At 45.7% G+C, this 15000-nt stretch overlaps 1 protein-coding gene across 1 annotated transcript; it reads right to left on the minus strand.

Annotated features, from left to right (window-relative positions):
* Nucleotides 1-1690: 1690 nt before the first annotated feature.
* LOC132985455 (uncharacterized) lies at nucleotides 1691-12004 on the minus strand. The gene is made up of 11 exons (XM_061052846.1): nucleotides 11867-12004; nucleotides 11011-11104; nucleotides 10772-10894; nucleotides 10457-10645; nucleotides 10126-10257; nucleotides 8107-8262; nucleotides 6826-6987; nucleotides 5545-5706; nucleotides 3710-3859; nucleotides 1974-2070; nucleotides 1691-1902 (listed from the first exon to the last, which is right to left on the minus strand). The coding sequence occupies exons 2-11, from the start codon at nucleotides 11088-11090 to the stop codon at nucleotides 1828-1830; spliced, it is 1326 nt and encodes a 441-aa protein (XP_060908829.1). The 5' UTR covers nucleotides 11091-11104; nucleotides 11867-12004; the 3' UTR covers nucleotides 1691-1827.
* Between the last annotated feature and the right edge of the window lie 2996 nt (nucleotides 12005-15000).

A 15000-nucleotide genomic window follows, 5' to 3' on the forward strand; every position in this document is an offset into this window, starting at 1 on the left:
AGACAGAGGAGGAGGAGGAGGAGATAGGGAGGTCTGTTACTCTGTTAGAGACAGAGGAGGAGGAGGAGAGAGGGAGGTCTGTTACTCTGTTAGAGACAGAGGAGGAGGAGGAGATAGGGAGGTCTGTTACTCTGTTAGAGACAGAGGAGGAGGAGGAGAGAGGGAGGTCTGTTACTCTGTTAGAGACAGAGGAGGAGGAGAGAGGGAGGTCTGTTACTCTGTTAGAGACAGAGGAGGAGGAGAGAGGGAGGTCTGTTACTCTGTTAGAGACAGAGGAGGAGGAGAGAGGGAGGTCTGTTACTCTGTTAGAGACAGAGGAGGAGGAGGAGAGAGGACGAGCTGTTACTCTGTTAGAGACAGAGGAGGAGGAGAGAGGGAGGTCTGTTACTCTGTTAGAGACAGAGGAGGAGGAGGAGAGAGGACGAGCTGTTACTCTGTTAGAGACAGAGGAGGAGGAGAGAGGGAGGTCTGTTACTCTGTTAGAGACAGAGGAGGAGGAGGAGAGAGGGAGGTCTGTTACTCTGTTAGAGACAGAGGAGGAGGAGGAGAGAGGGAGGTCTGTTACTCTGTTAGAGACAGAGGAGGAGGAGAGAGGGAGGTCTGTTACTCTGTTAGAGACAGAGGAGGAGGAGAGAGGGAGGTCTGTTACTCTGTTAGAGACAGAGGAGGAGGAGGAGAGAGGGAGGTCTGTTACTCTGTTAGAGACAGAGGAGGAGGAGAGAGGGAGGTCTGTTACTCTGTTAGAGACAGAGGAGGAGGAGAGAGGGAGGTCTGTTACTCTGTTAGAGACAGAGGAGGAGGAGAGAGGGAGGTCTGTTACTCTGTTAGAGACAGAGGAGGAGGAGAGAGGGAGGTCTGTTACTCTGTTAGAGACAGAGGAGGAGGAGGAGAGAGGGAGGTCTGTTACTCTGTTAGAGACAGAGGAGGAGGAGGAGAGAGGGAGGTCTGTTACTCTGTTAGAGACAGAGGAGGAGGAGGAGAGAGGACGAGCTGTTACTCTGTTAGAGACAGAGGAGGAGGAGGAGAGAGGGAGGTCTGTTACTCTGTTAGAGACAGAGGAGGAGGAGGAGAGAGGGAGGTCTGTTACTCTGTTAGAGACAGAGGAGGAGGAGGAGAGAGGACGAGCTGTTACTCTGTTAGAGACAGAGGAGGAGGAGAGAGGGAGGTCTGTTACTCTGTTAGAGACAGAGGAGGAGGAGGAGAGAGGGAGGTCTGTTACTCTGTTAGAGACAGAGGAGGAGGAGGAGAGAAGGAGGTCTGTTACTCTGTTAGAGACAGAGGAGGAGAGAGGGAGGTCTGTTACTCTGTTAGAGACAGAGGAGGAGGAGGAGAGAGGACGAGCTGTTACTCTGTTAGAGACAGAGGAGGAGGAGGAGAGAGGACAAGCTGTTACTCTGTTAGAGACAGAGGAGGAGGAGGAGAGAGGGAGGTCTGTTACTCTGTTAGAGACAGAGGAGGAGGAGGAGAGAGGACGAGCTGTTACTCTGTTAGAGACAGAGGAGGAGGAGGAGATAGGGAGGTCTGTTACTCTGTTAGAGACAGAGGAGGAGGAGGAGGAGAGAGGGACAGTTGTTTTACTGCCATTGTGACGGACAGAGAAACCTTCATCACAGCTCAGACTCCAGGACTGATCATTCCATCCAAACAAACAGTCATCACTGTTTCTTTTCCTTGTGATTTCTCTGTAAGTCACTGATATGTCAACATCTCCTCTCCACTCAACCTCCCAGTAACAGCGACCAGTCAGACCATTTCTACACAGCAGCTGAGGCCCATATTCAAATCTGTCTGGATGATCAGGGTAAGACTGATCCTCTGTCACACGTGTCACCTTCCTGTTGTTGTCAGACAATTTGAGCTCCTTGTGTGCTGTGTTTGGATCCGGTGTGAGTTCACAGCAATCTGACGGAGAGAAAAAGACACAAAACAGCAGTTTATCATCAGACACACCTGAAGGCTTCATTCTTTGTCACCTGACAGTCAGCTGTTTGGTCATCATGAGTCAAACTGATTCCACACTTACACTTCTTCACACCAGGTTTTAACCTCTGCTCTCCACCATGGTCCACCCTGGAGGAAGAAACACAGTCACAGTGATTGTCTGTCCAACATGAGTCCTAACTGCTGTTCAACATGAAGCAGTGTTCTGTGACAGAGAAACAGGCTCAAACACATCTGTGTGCACCATCCTCCTCTTTCTGTCACTTTATCTGAGAGAAAAAGACCTGAAGAAGACAGGAGAGGAGCAGATGTTCTTCACACATGTGGATCAATGTTTACAGACCACTGAAACAACAACAGAACAATGGACCATGAGGGTATGTGACAGTACAGAAACACATGAGGAGCCAGGTGTGTGAGAGAGACTCAGGTAAAAGTAGACATGGCATGCTCTAAAATGAGACAAGTAGACAAAGGACAATGGACCAGAGAACCAGTATGCCTCATATGTTCTGAGACTGTGGGGATTATTAAAAGCAGCAATGTTACAATCATGTCGAGTGAAATCCAAACTGAGGACTCAGAGAATAAAAGAATGAAGAGCCCAGTACCATCGATCCACCAGAATTGTGTGGTCTAACCTATCAAAGGCGGCACTCAGGTGAAGTAGAACTAAAACAGAGGGCATGTTTTTTTCCATGTTAGACCTGAGGTCGTTCACAATTTTGACTAGCGCCGTCTCTCTGCTGTGATTTTTCTTAAAACTAAATTGAAACAATTCACACATGATGCTGGACTTCATAAAATCATTTAACTGATTAAAAACAAATTTCTATAAAATTTCACTTAAAAATGGCAGGTTGGATATTGGTCTGAAGTTATCTGGTATAGATGCATCCAAATTGTTTCCCTTCAGAAGAGGTTTAACTATGGCAGTTTTAAAAGCAGTGTGGAAAACACCCATCTGAAGAGAATAGTTCATAATGTTAAGAAGGTTGGAATTACAAAAGGCATAAACGTTTTTTAAAAATGATGTTGGGATGGGATCTAAAAGGCAGGTTGCCGGTCTAAGTTGAGAAATAATATGCCAAGCATTTCCTCATCAACCAGGACAAATTTCTCTAGTGTTTCCTCATTTAAAAACAAGGATTCTTGAGTGTTAAAGTTTGCAGGCTGATAGTGGGACAGATTTGATCTAATGAAATCTATTTTACGTATGAAGTGGACTGCAAGATCTTCATATGATAAGTCTGTAGACAGAGTGGAAGGTTGGTTAAAAACAGGGTTGACTAAACGGTCAATGGTTGAGAAGAGGATTTTTGGATTGTTGTGATTATCATTAACTGTTGTAGCGGTAACGCTTGGAAGAATGGACCACATGCGGAATGTGTGCTGACAGCATACGACTACCCCCTCTGTTGGGCAAAACACTGGGGATAAGAACTACAAAATAAAACAGGAAACACTAAAGACTAAACTAGGAAACCTTAAGATAAAGAAACAGGAAGAAGAAGGAAGAATGAGTCCAACTTAAACAAGGAAATCTGAACTCTGAAAATCTAAACTCTGAAAATATTCAAAATACAAAACTAAACAAGACCAAATCATGACGCACTACATCCGTTTAATCACAGCTTCATGAATCTGACTTTTCTTAAGATCGTCCTGAGAACACACTCAGGAGAACAAATGAGGAAGATGTTGGTGAATGAGGTCAAAGTTCACATGATTTTAACACTGAGAACAACCTGTGGGAGAAAATACTTACTTTGGATTTTCAAACTCGTGTCCATCTTTGAAGTCATCAAATCGCTCAATAGAGTTTTGACTTTTCAGGGACCCCAAGCTGGGAGCAGGTCCAGGTCCGGGTCTAGGTCTAGGTACAGGTCTAGGTCTAGGTCTTTCCTGCTTCTCTTGTCTTCAACACAAAGAGAGAGAGAGAGAGAGAGAGAGAGAGAGAGAAAGAGGGAGCTTTGAGTGTGAATAATGAAGGTGGAGTGATCAGTGATTGCTTATAAATCGATCTATAGACCGGTCACTCTTGAAGGACACACAGCTGAGAGCAGGTCCAGGTTCGGGTCTGTACAGAGATCGGTGGTTTGGACTACTGAGCCTCATTCACCAACTGTTGTTGAAATACATTTATGTTTTTAATGTTTTTAGGACGATTCTGACATTCACCAAAGTTGGGGAAGTACTATGGGAGGTAGAGCCTTCAGTTATCAGGCCTGCTCTTGGTACCTACAGTCTCTAAATGTACTATGGGAGGTAGAGCCTTCAGTTATCAGGCCTGCTCGTGGTACCTACGGTCTCTAAATGTACTATGGGAGGTAGAGCCTTCAGTTATCAGGCCTGCTCGTGGTACCTACAGTCTCTAAATGTACTATGGGAGGTAGAGCCTTCAGTTATCAGACCTGCTCGTGGTACCTGCAGTCTCTAAATGTACTATGGGAGGTAAAGCCTTCAGTTATCAGGCTTGCTCGTGGTACCTGCAGTCTCTAAATGTACTATGGGAGGTAGAGCCTTCAGTTATCAGGCCTGCTCGTGGTACCTACGGTCTCTAAATGTACTATGGGAGGTAGAGCCTTCAGTTATCAGGCCTGCTCGTGGTACCTACGGTCTCTAAATGTACTATGGGAGGTAGAGCCTTCAGTTATCAGGCCTGCTCGTGGTACCTACGGTCTCTAAATGTACTATGGGAGGTAGAGCCTTCAGTTATCAGGCTTGCTAGTGGTACCTACGGTCTCTAAATGTACTATGGGAGGTAGAGCCTTCAGTTATCAGGCTTGCTAGTGGTACCTACGGTCTCTAAATGTACTATGGGAGGTAGAGCCTTCAGTTATCAGGTTTGCTCGTGGTACCTACGGTCTCTAAATGTACTATGGGAGATAGAGCCTTCAGTTATCAGGCTTGCTAGTGGTACCTACAGTCTCTAAATGTACTATGGGAGGTAGAGCCTTCAGTTATCAGGCCTGCTCGTGGTACCTGCAGTCTCTAAATGTACTATGGGAGGTAGAGCCTTCAGTTATCAGGCCTGCTCGTGGTACCTACGGTCTCTAAATGTACTATGGGAGGTAGAGCCTTCAGTTATCAGGCCTGCTCGTGGTACCTACGGTCTCTAAATGTACTATGGGAGGTAGAGCCTTCAGTTATCAGGCTTGCTAGTGGTACCTACGGTCTCTAAATGTACTATGGGAGGTAGAGCCTTCAGTTATCAGGCTTGCTAGTGGTACCTACGGTCTCTAAATGTACTATGGGAGGTAGAGCCTTCAGTTATCAGGTTTGCTCGTGGTACCTACGGTCTCTAAATGTACTATGGGAGATAGAGCCTTCAGTTATCAGGCTTGCTAGTGGTACCTACAGTCTCTAAATGTACTATGGGAGGTAGAGCCTTCAGTTATCAGGCCTGTTCGTGGTACCTGCAGTCTCTAAATGTACTATGGGAGGTAGAGCCTTCAGTTATCAGGCCTGCTCGTGGTACCTACGGTCTCTAAATGTACTATGGGAGGTAGAGCCTTCAGTTATCAGGCCTGCTCGTGGTACCTACAGTCTCTAAATGTAATATGGGAGGTGGAGCTTTCAATTAACAGAGAAAATACTTACTTTGGATTTTCAAACTCGTGTCCATCTTTGAAGTCATCAAATCGCTCAATAGACTTCTGACTTTTCAGGGACCCCAAGCTGGGAGCAGGTCCAGGTCCAGGTCTAGGTCTAGGTATAGGTCTAGGTACAAGTCTAGGTCTAGGTCTTTCCTGCTTCTCTTGTCTTCAACACAAAGAGAGAGAGAGAGAGAGAGAGAGAAAGAGGGAGCTTTGAGTGTGAATAATGAAGGTGGAGTGATCAGTGATTGCTTATAAATCGATCTATAGACCGGTCACTCTTGAAGGACACACAGCTGAGAGCAGGTCCAGGTTCGGATCTGTACAAAGATCGGTGGTTTGGACTACTGAGCCTCATTCACCAACTGTTGTTGAAATACATTTATGTTTTTAATGTTTTTAGGACGATTCTGACATTCACCAAAGTTGGGGAAGTACTATGGGAGGTAGAGCCTTCAGTTATCAGGCCTGCTCGTGGTACCTACAGTCTCTAAATGTACTATGGGAGGTAGAGCCTTCAGTTATCAGGCCTGCTCGTGGTACCTACGGTCTCTAAATGTACTATGGGAGGTAGAGCCTTCAGTTATCAGGCCTGCTCTTGGTACCTACGGTCTCTAAATGTACTATGGGAGGTAGAGCCTTCAGTTATCAGGCCTGCTCGTGGTACCAACATTCTCTAAATGTACTATGGGAGGTAGAGCCTTCAGTTATCAGGCCTGCTCGTGGTACCAACATTCTCTAAATGTACTATGGGAGGTAGAGCCTTCAGTTATCAGGCCTGCTCGTGGTCCCTACAGTCTCTAAATGTACTATGGGAGGTAGAGCCTTCAGTTATCAGGCTTGCTAGTGGTACCTACGGTCTCTAAATGTACTATGGGAGGTAGAGCCTTCAGTTATCAGGTCTGCTCGTGGTACCTACGGTCTCTAAATGTACTATGGGAGGTAGAGCCTTCAGTTATCAGGCCTGCTCGTGGTACCTACGGTCTCTAAATGTACTATGGGAGGTAGAGCCTTCAGTTATCAGGCCTGCTCGTGGTACCTACAGTCTCTAAATGTACTATGGGAGGTAGAGCCTTCAGTTATCAGGCCTGCTCGTGGTACCTGCAGTCTCTAAATGTACTATGGGAGGTAGAGCCTTCAGTTATCAGGCCTGCTCGTGGTACCTAAAGTCTCTAAATGTACTATGGGAGGTAGAGCCTTCAGTTATCAGGCCTGCTTGTGGTACCTACAGTCTCTAAATGTAATATGGGAGGTGGAGCTTTCAATTAACAGAGAAAATACTTACTTTGGATTTTCAAACTCGTGTCCATCTTTGAAGTCATCAAATCGCTCAATAGACTTCTGACTTTTCAGGGACCCCAAGCTGGGAGCAGGTCCAGGTCCAGGTCTAGGTCTAGGTATAGGTCTAGGTACAAGTCTAGGTCTAGGTCTTTCCTGCTTCTCTTGTCTTCAACACAAAGAGAGAGAGAGAGAGAGAGAGAGAAAGAGGGAGCTTTGAGTGTGAATAATGAAGGTGGAGTGATCAGTGATTGCTTATAAATCGATCTATAGACCGGTCACTCTTGAAGGACACACAGCTGAGAGCAGGTCCAGGTTCGGGTCTGTACAAAGATCGGTGGTTTGGACTACTGAGCCTCATTCACCAACTGTTGTTGAAATACATTTATGTTTTTAATGTTTTTAGGACGATTCTGACATTCACCAAAGTTGGGGAAGTACTATGGGAGGTAGAGCCTTCAGTTATCAGGCCTGCTCGTGGTACCTACAGTCTCTAAATGTACTATGGGAGGTAGAGCCTTCAGTTATCAGGCCTGCTCGTGGTACCTACGGTCTCTAAATGTACTATGGGAGGTAGAGCCTTCAGTTATCAGGCCTGCTCTTGGTACCTACGGTCTCTAAATGTACTATGGGAGGTAGAGCCTTCAGTTATCAGGCCTGCTCGTGGTACCAACATTCTCTAAATGTACTATGGGAGGTAGAGCCTTCAGTTATCAGGCCTGCTCGTGGTACCAACATTCTCTAAATGTACTATGGGAGGTAGAGCCTTCAGTTATCAGGCCTGCTCGTGGTCCCTACAGTCTCTAAATGTACTATGGGAGGTAGAGCCTTCAGTTATCAGGCTTGCTAGTGGTACCTACGGTCTCTAAATGTACTATGGGGGGTAAAGCCTTCAGTTATCAGGTCTGCTCGTGGTACCTACGGTCTCTAAATGTACTATGGGAGGTAGAGCCTTCAGTTATCAGGCCTGCTCGTGGTACCTACGGTCTCTAAATGTACTATGGGAGGTAGAGCCTTCAGTTATCAGGCCTGCTCGTGGTACCTACAGTCTCTAAATGTACTATGGGAGGTAGAGCCTTCAGTTATCAGGCCTGCTCGTGGTACCTGCAGTCTCTAAATGTACTATGGGAGGTAGAGCCTTCAGTTATCAGGCCTGCTCGTGGTACCTAAAGTCTCTAAATGTACTATGGGAGGTAGAGCCTTCAGTTATCAGGCCTGCTTGTGGTACCTACAGTCTCTAAATGTAATATGGGAGGTGGAGCTTTCAATTAATAGAGAAAATACTTACTTTGGATTTTCAAACTCGTGTCCATCTTTGAAGTCATCAAATCGCTCAATAGACTTCTGACTTTTCAGGGACCCCAAGCTGGGAGCAGGTCCAGGTCCAGGTCTAGATCTAGGTCTAGGTACAAGTCTAAGTCTAGGTCTTTCCTGCTTCTCTTGTCTTCAACACAAAGAGAGAGAGAGAGAGAGAGAGAGAAAGAGGGAGCTTTGAGTGTGAATAATGAAGGTGGAGTGATCAGTGATTGCTTATAAATCGATCTATAGACCGGTCACTCTTGAAGGACACACAGCTGAGAGCAGGTCCAGGTTCGGGTCTGTACAAAGATCGGTGGTTTGGACTACTGAGCCTCATTCACCAACCGTTGTAGAAATACATTTATGTTTTTAATGTTTTTAGGACGATTCTGACATTCACCAAAGTTGGGGAAGTACTATGGGAGGTAGAGCCTTCAGTTATCAGGCCTGCTCGTGGTACCTACAGTCTCTAAATGTACTATGGGAGGTAGAGCCTTCAGTTATCAGGCCTGCTCGTGGTACCTACGGTCTCTAAATGTACTATGGGAGGTAGAGCCTTCAGTTATCAGGCCTGCTCTTGGTACCTACATTCTCTAAATGTACTATGGGAGGTAGAGCCTTCAGTTATCAGGCCTGCTCGTGGTACCAACATTCTCTAAATGTACTATGGGAGGTAGAGCCTTCAGTTATCAGGCCTGCTCGTGGTACCAACATTCTCTAAATGTACTATGGGAGGTAGAGCCTTCAGTTATCAGGCCTGCTCGTGGTCCCTACAGTCTCTAAATGTACTATGGGAGGTAGAGCCTTCAGTTATCAGGCTTGCTCGTGGTACCTACGGTCTCTAAATGTACTATGGGAGGTAGAGCCTTCAGTTATCAGACCTGCTCGTGGTACCTACAGTCTCTAAATGTACTATGGGAGGTAGAGCCTTCAGTTATCAGGCTTGCTAGTGGTACCTACGGTCTCTAAATGTACTATGGGAGGTAGAGCCTTCAGTTATCAGGCTTGCTAGTGGTACCTACGGTCTCTAAATGTACTAAGGGAGGTAGAGCCTTCAGTTATCAGGTCTGCTCGTGGTACCTACGGTCTCTAAATGTACTATGGGAGGTAGAGCCTTCAGTTATCAGGCCTGCTCGTGGTACCTACGGTCTCTAAATGTACTATGGGAGGTAGAGCCTTCAGTTATCAGGCCTGCTCGTGGTACCTACGGTCTCTAAATGTACTATGGGAGGTAGAGCCTTCAGTTATCAGGCCTGCTCGTGGTACCTACGGTCTCTAAATGTACTATGGGAGGTAGAGCCTTCAGTTATCAGGCTTGCTAGTGGTACCTACGGTCTCTAAATGTACTATGGGAGGTAGAGCCTTCAGTTATCAGGCTTGCTAGTGGTACCTACGGTCTCTAAATGTACTATGGGAGGTAGAGCCTTCAGTTATCAGGTCTGCTCGTTGTACCTGCAGTCTCTAAATGTACTATGGGAGGTAGAGCCTTCAGTTATTAGACTTTCTCGTGGTACCTACAGTCTCTAAATGTACTATGGGAGGTAGAGCCTTCAGTTATCAGGCTTGCTAGTAGTACCTACAGTCTCTAAATGTACTATGGGAGGTAGAGCCTTCAGTTATCAGGCCTGCTCGTGGTACCTGCAGTCTCTAAATGTACTATGGGAGGTAGAGCCTTCAGTTATCAGGTCTGCTCGTTGTACCTGCAGTCTCTAAATGTACTATGGGAGGTAGAGCCTTCAGTTATCAGGTCTGCTCGTTGTACCTACGGTCTCTAAATGTACTATGGGAGGTAGAGCCTTCAGTTATTAGACTTTCTCGTGGTACCTACAGTCTCTAAATGTACTATGGGAGGTAGAGCCTTCAGTTATCAGGCTTGCTAGTGGTACCTACAGTCTCTAAATGTACTATGGGAGGTAGAGCCTTCAGTTATCAGGCCTGCTCGTTGTACCTGCAGTCTCTAAATGTACTATGGGAGGTGGAGCCTTCAATTAACAGAGAAAATACTTACTTTGGATTTTCAAACTCGTGTCCATCTTTGAAGTCATCAAATCGTTCAATAGACTTTTCACTTTTCAGGGATCCCAAGCTGGGAGCAGGTCCAGGTCCAGGTCTAGGTCTAGATACAGGTCTAGGCCCTCGTCTTCGAGAGAGAGAGAGAGAGCATTATGTGTGTGAATAATGAAGGTGGAGTGATCAGTGAGTGCTGATACATCAATCTATAGACCGGTCCCTCTTGAAGGACACACAGCTGGGAGCAGGTCCAGGTTCAGGTCTGGAAAAGATTGATTGTTTGGACTCCGGTTAGTCCATAATGTGAGACAAACTATCTACATTCTTACACCTCATCAGAAAAGCGCTGTCGATCTTTGAAGTCTATAGTTCCACCAGGATCAGGTTCAGGTTCAGGTTTAGGTTCAGGATCAGGATCAGGTTCAGGATCAGGTTCAGTTTCAGGATCAGGATCAGGTTCAGGATCAGGTTCAGGTTCAGGATCAAGTTCAGGTCCAGGTCTTAGTGGCTGCTCTGGGCTTCAACACATTCAGAGCTTTGAGTGTTAATAATGAAGGTGAACGAGTAACAATGTTTTTCAGTTTTATAAAACACGTCATTGAAAAGTTTGTTAACAATGTTTAAAACGTAAATGACATCCTTACATTTTATTGGCATGCTGTTGTCCATCTTTGAAATCATGAGATTCAAACTTCAAAACTAGGTTCTTTACAGACGAGCTCGATCTAGATCTAGGTCCAGGTCCAGGTCTGTTCTGCTGCTCTGGTCTACAACACAGAGAGAGAGAGTGAGAGAGAGCTTTGAGTAAATAATGAAGGTGGAGAGATCAGTGAGTTCTGAGCTCCGACATGGAGTAGAGTCTTTGACAGTTAGAGATCCTCACCTGGTCTGGTCTTCATGTTCCCCACACAGAGTGGATTTAGAGGGAGGGGCTCCCTCGTCTCTGTCCTCAGACTGATTCATAGCAGAGCCCCCACCTTCACACAAACACAACAACATGATTATTCATTACATCAAGATTTACATCACAGGGACACATCAGTTCTCTGTCCTCTCAGTAACATGACTCAAAGATCCAGGACTGACAGAAACCCCGTTGGAGCCCCAAAGAGGATCTGATGAGCCCAACGTGTGGAATAAAAACCTGACACAGCTACGGTCTCAGTTTCTGTTTCTGCCCCTGATAGCGGGGGAGGGACCATACACAAACACTCAGTCCACCTCATCCTGGTCTGGATCTGGTCCATCCAGACAGGATTTGGGGACAGTTGAGACCTGGACCGTGCTGAAGGGTCTTCAGTGACACCGAGTCAGTTTTGGAAGATATTTGAACTCTGAACTTTTCATCCACTCTCTTCACTTCAGTGTGTCAACAGTTAAAAAATACTATAAATAAAAACTATAAACTGGCTGTCAGACCAGTACAGACTGTCAGACCAGTTCAGACTCTCAGACCGGATCAGAATCTCAGACCGGCTCAGACTCGCCCTGCCTTGTTTCCTGGTGGTGCGACTCAGACTTTAATCAAACTGCTGCTGGTTCTACTCCACAAACACAAACTATAGAGCCCCTCAATCTTTTTAAAACACGGTTCTGTAACTCAGAGAGAAATCCTTCAACATGTTTCAAACAGCCAATCAGCATCCAGAATCATCTCTACAGTTAACCACTGATGGAGTACAACGTGCGCTCAGTGACCCTGATCATCAAACATGTGGAGACTCTGGAAGGATTCTCACCTGTTGAAGTGAGTTCAGGTCAGCTCACAGACACCTTCATGTGAGCAGTTGCTCGATCGTCCCTCCTCAGTCCCGGTGTGTGTGTGTTTGATCTGAGGACGCCGTCACATCCTCATAACTTCAGAGTGACGTCAGAACCAGTCTAACCTGTGGTGGAGACACAGTCAGAGAACATGCTGATCACATGATGTAGTTCTGCTGTCACACCACTAGATGGTGCTGAGTAACCTTCTAATGAATCAAACCGCACTGAGATTGATCTCCAATCAGCTCTCTGTATCACTCCGGCTGAGTCTCCATTTCCTCACTAAAGCCCCTGACCCCTTAAGGACTTAACTGGGGTCACCTGGAAAGCGATGAACTGCCCGAGGCTGCAGAGTTCTGAATTAAGAAGTTTCTGGTTAATCCTGTTTGGGTCGAGCCGTAAAAAGAGATAAAAACAGGTACTTCTATGCTGTAGGTCGTCAGAGGACTAAGACGTTTATATATTTAAGCTTTAACACGTAGTGTTGTAGTACTGGGAAAATGTTTGTGTCCCCTAATGCGAGTATTTCAACATGGGGATTTCATTTTTATGTTTATTGTTTAATCACCAAAGAGCATTTATGGGTGTTTCTTCAACTAGGTGCACTTTTGGCCCTGTGAACTTCCAAAGCACACTTATCAAAGTCCCATAAGATTATCTAATTTGTCTAGTTTTAAGATACAAGAGTGGTTGAACTGCCATCAAAAACACAATTTGGTCGTTTTTGACATATTATCTGACCCTCAATGAACTAATGTCATTTCCACCACATCGAAACAAACGGCATTTTGTCTAAAAATTACATGACATATGACACCCCCAAATAAATATATTCAAGATTCAAGATTCAAGATTCAAGATTTTTATTTGTCACATGCTCATACAGATGTGCAGTGAAATGTAAAGACTGTTCTGCAAGACCATGTAATAAACACTCAAACAGTGTAAAGTGTCCAGGGTGTCAAAGTGCAGATTGTAATGTGTGGTGTGTGTGCATCATGTAGTCACAGTTCTGTTTTGTTTTTAACTGAGGAGAGTGGAGTTAACAGTCCGGACAGCCTGAGGAAAGAAGCTCTTCCTGAGTCTTTCTGTGTTCGCCTTGATGTGTCGAAGGCGCCTGCCACAGGGTAGCCACGTAAACAGTCCGTTACCTGGGTGGTGGGGATCACTCATGATCCTGTTTGCCCTGGCTGTGCTCCTCCTTGTGAAGATGTCCTGGAGGGTGGGGAGTGTTGTACCCATGGTACGCTCTGCTGACTTCAGCAGGGCTCTTCGGTCACGTACAGTGCTGTTCCCGTACCACTGGGTGATGTTTCCAGTCAGCACACTCTCCACCGCTCCGGAATAAAAAGTCTTCAGGACCTTCAGAGAGACTTTGAATTTCCTCAGCTGTCTGAGGTGATAGAGGCGCTGCCTCGCCCTCTTCACCTGACTGTCTATGTGGGTGGTCCATGTTAAATCCTCAGAGAGCTGCACCCCCAGGTACTGGAAGCTGCACACCCTGTCCACCAGCGTCCCATCAATTCTCAGTATATATATACAGTACAGACCAAAAGTTTGGACACACCTTCTCATTCAAAGAGTTTTCTTTATTTTCATGACTATGAAAATTGTAGATTCACACTGAAGGCATCAAAACTATGAATTAACACATGTGGAATTATATACTTAACAAAAAAGTGTGAAACAACTGAAAATATGTCTTATATTCTAGGTTCTTCAAAGTAGCCACCTTTTGCTTTGATTACTGCTTTGCACACTCTTGGCATTCTCTTGATGAGCTTCAAGAGGTAGTCACCTGAAATGGTCTTCCAACAGTCTTGAAGGAGTTCCCAGAGATGCTTAGCACTTGTTGGCCCTTTTGCCTTCACTCTGCGGTCCAGCTCACCCCAAACCATCTCGATTGGGTTCAGGTCCGGTGACTGTGGAGGCCAGGTCATCTGGCGCAGCACCCCATCACTCTCCTTCTTGGTCAAATAGCCCTTACACAGCCTGGAGGTGTGTTTGGGGTCATTGTCCTGTTGAAAAATAAATGATGGTCCAACTAAACGCAAACCGGATGGAATAGCATGCCGCTGCAAGATGCTGTGGTAGCCATGCTGGTTCAGTATGCCTTCAATTTTGAATAAATCCCCAACAGTGTCACCAGCAAAGCACCCCCAAACCATCACACCTCCTCCTCCATGCTTCACGGTGGGAACCAGGCATGTAGAGTCCATCCGTTCACCTTTTCTGCGTCGCACAAAGACACGGTGGTTGGAACCAAAGATCTCAAATTTGGACTCATCAGACCAAAGCACAGATTTCCACTGGTCTAATGTCCATTCCTTGTGTTCTTTAGCCCAAACAAGTCTCTTCTGCTTGTTGCCTGTCCTTAGCAGTGGTTTCCTAGCAGCTATTCTACCATGAAGGCCTGATTCACACAGTCTCCTCTTAACAGTTGTTCTAGAGATGTGTCTGCTGCTAGAACTCTGTGTGGCATTGACCTGGTCTCTAATCTGAGCTGCTGTTAACCTGCGATTTCTGAGGCTGGTGACTCGGATGAACTTATCCTCCGCAGCAGAGGTGACTCTTGGTCTTCCTTTCCTGGGGCGGTCCTCATGTGAGCCAGTTTCTTTGTAGCGTTTGATGGTTTTTGCGACTGCACTTGGGGACACTTTCAAAGTTTCCCCAATTTTTCGGACTGACTGACCTTCATTTCTTAAAGTAATGATGGCCACTCGTTTTTCTTTACTTAGCTGCTTTTTTCTTGCCATAATACAAATTCTAACAGTCTATTCAGTGGGACTATCAGCTGTGTATCCACCTGACTTCTGCACAACACAACTGATGGTCCCAACCCCATTTATAAGGCAAGAAATCCCACTTATTGAACCTGACAGGGCACACCTGTGAAGTGAAAACCATTTCAGGTGACTACCTCTTGAAGCTCATCAAGAGAATGCAGAGTGTGTGCAAAGCAGTAATCAGAGCAAAAGGTGGCTACTTTGAAGAAACTAGAATATAAGGCGTATTTTCAGTTGTTTTACACTTTTTTGTTAAGTATATATTTCCACATGTGTTAATTCATAGTTTTGATGCCTTCAGTGTGAATCTACAATGTCAATAG

This window comes from Labrus mixtus, chromosome 12 (genome assembly GCF_963584025.1).
Source record: "Labrus mixtus chromosome 12, fLabMix1.1, whole genome shotgun sequence".
Classification (NCBI taxonomy): Eukaryota; Metazoa; Chordata; class Actinopteri; order Labriformes; family Labridae; genus Labrus; species Labrus mixtus.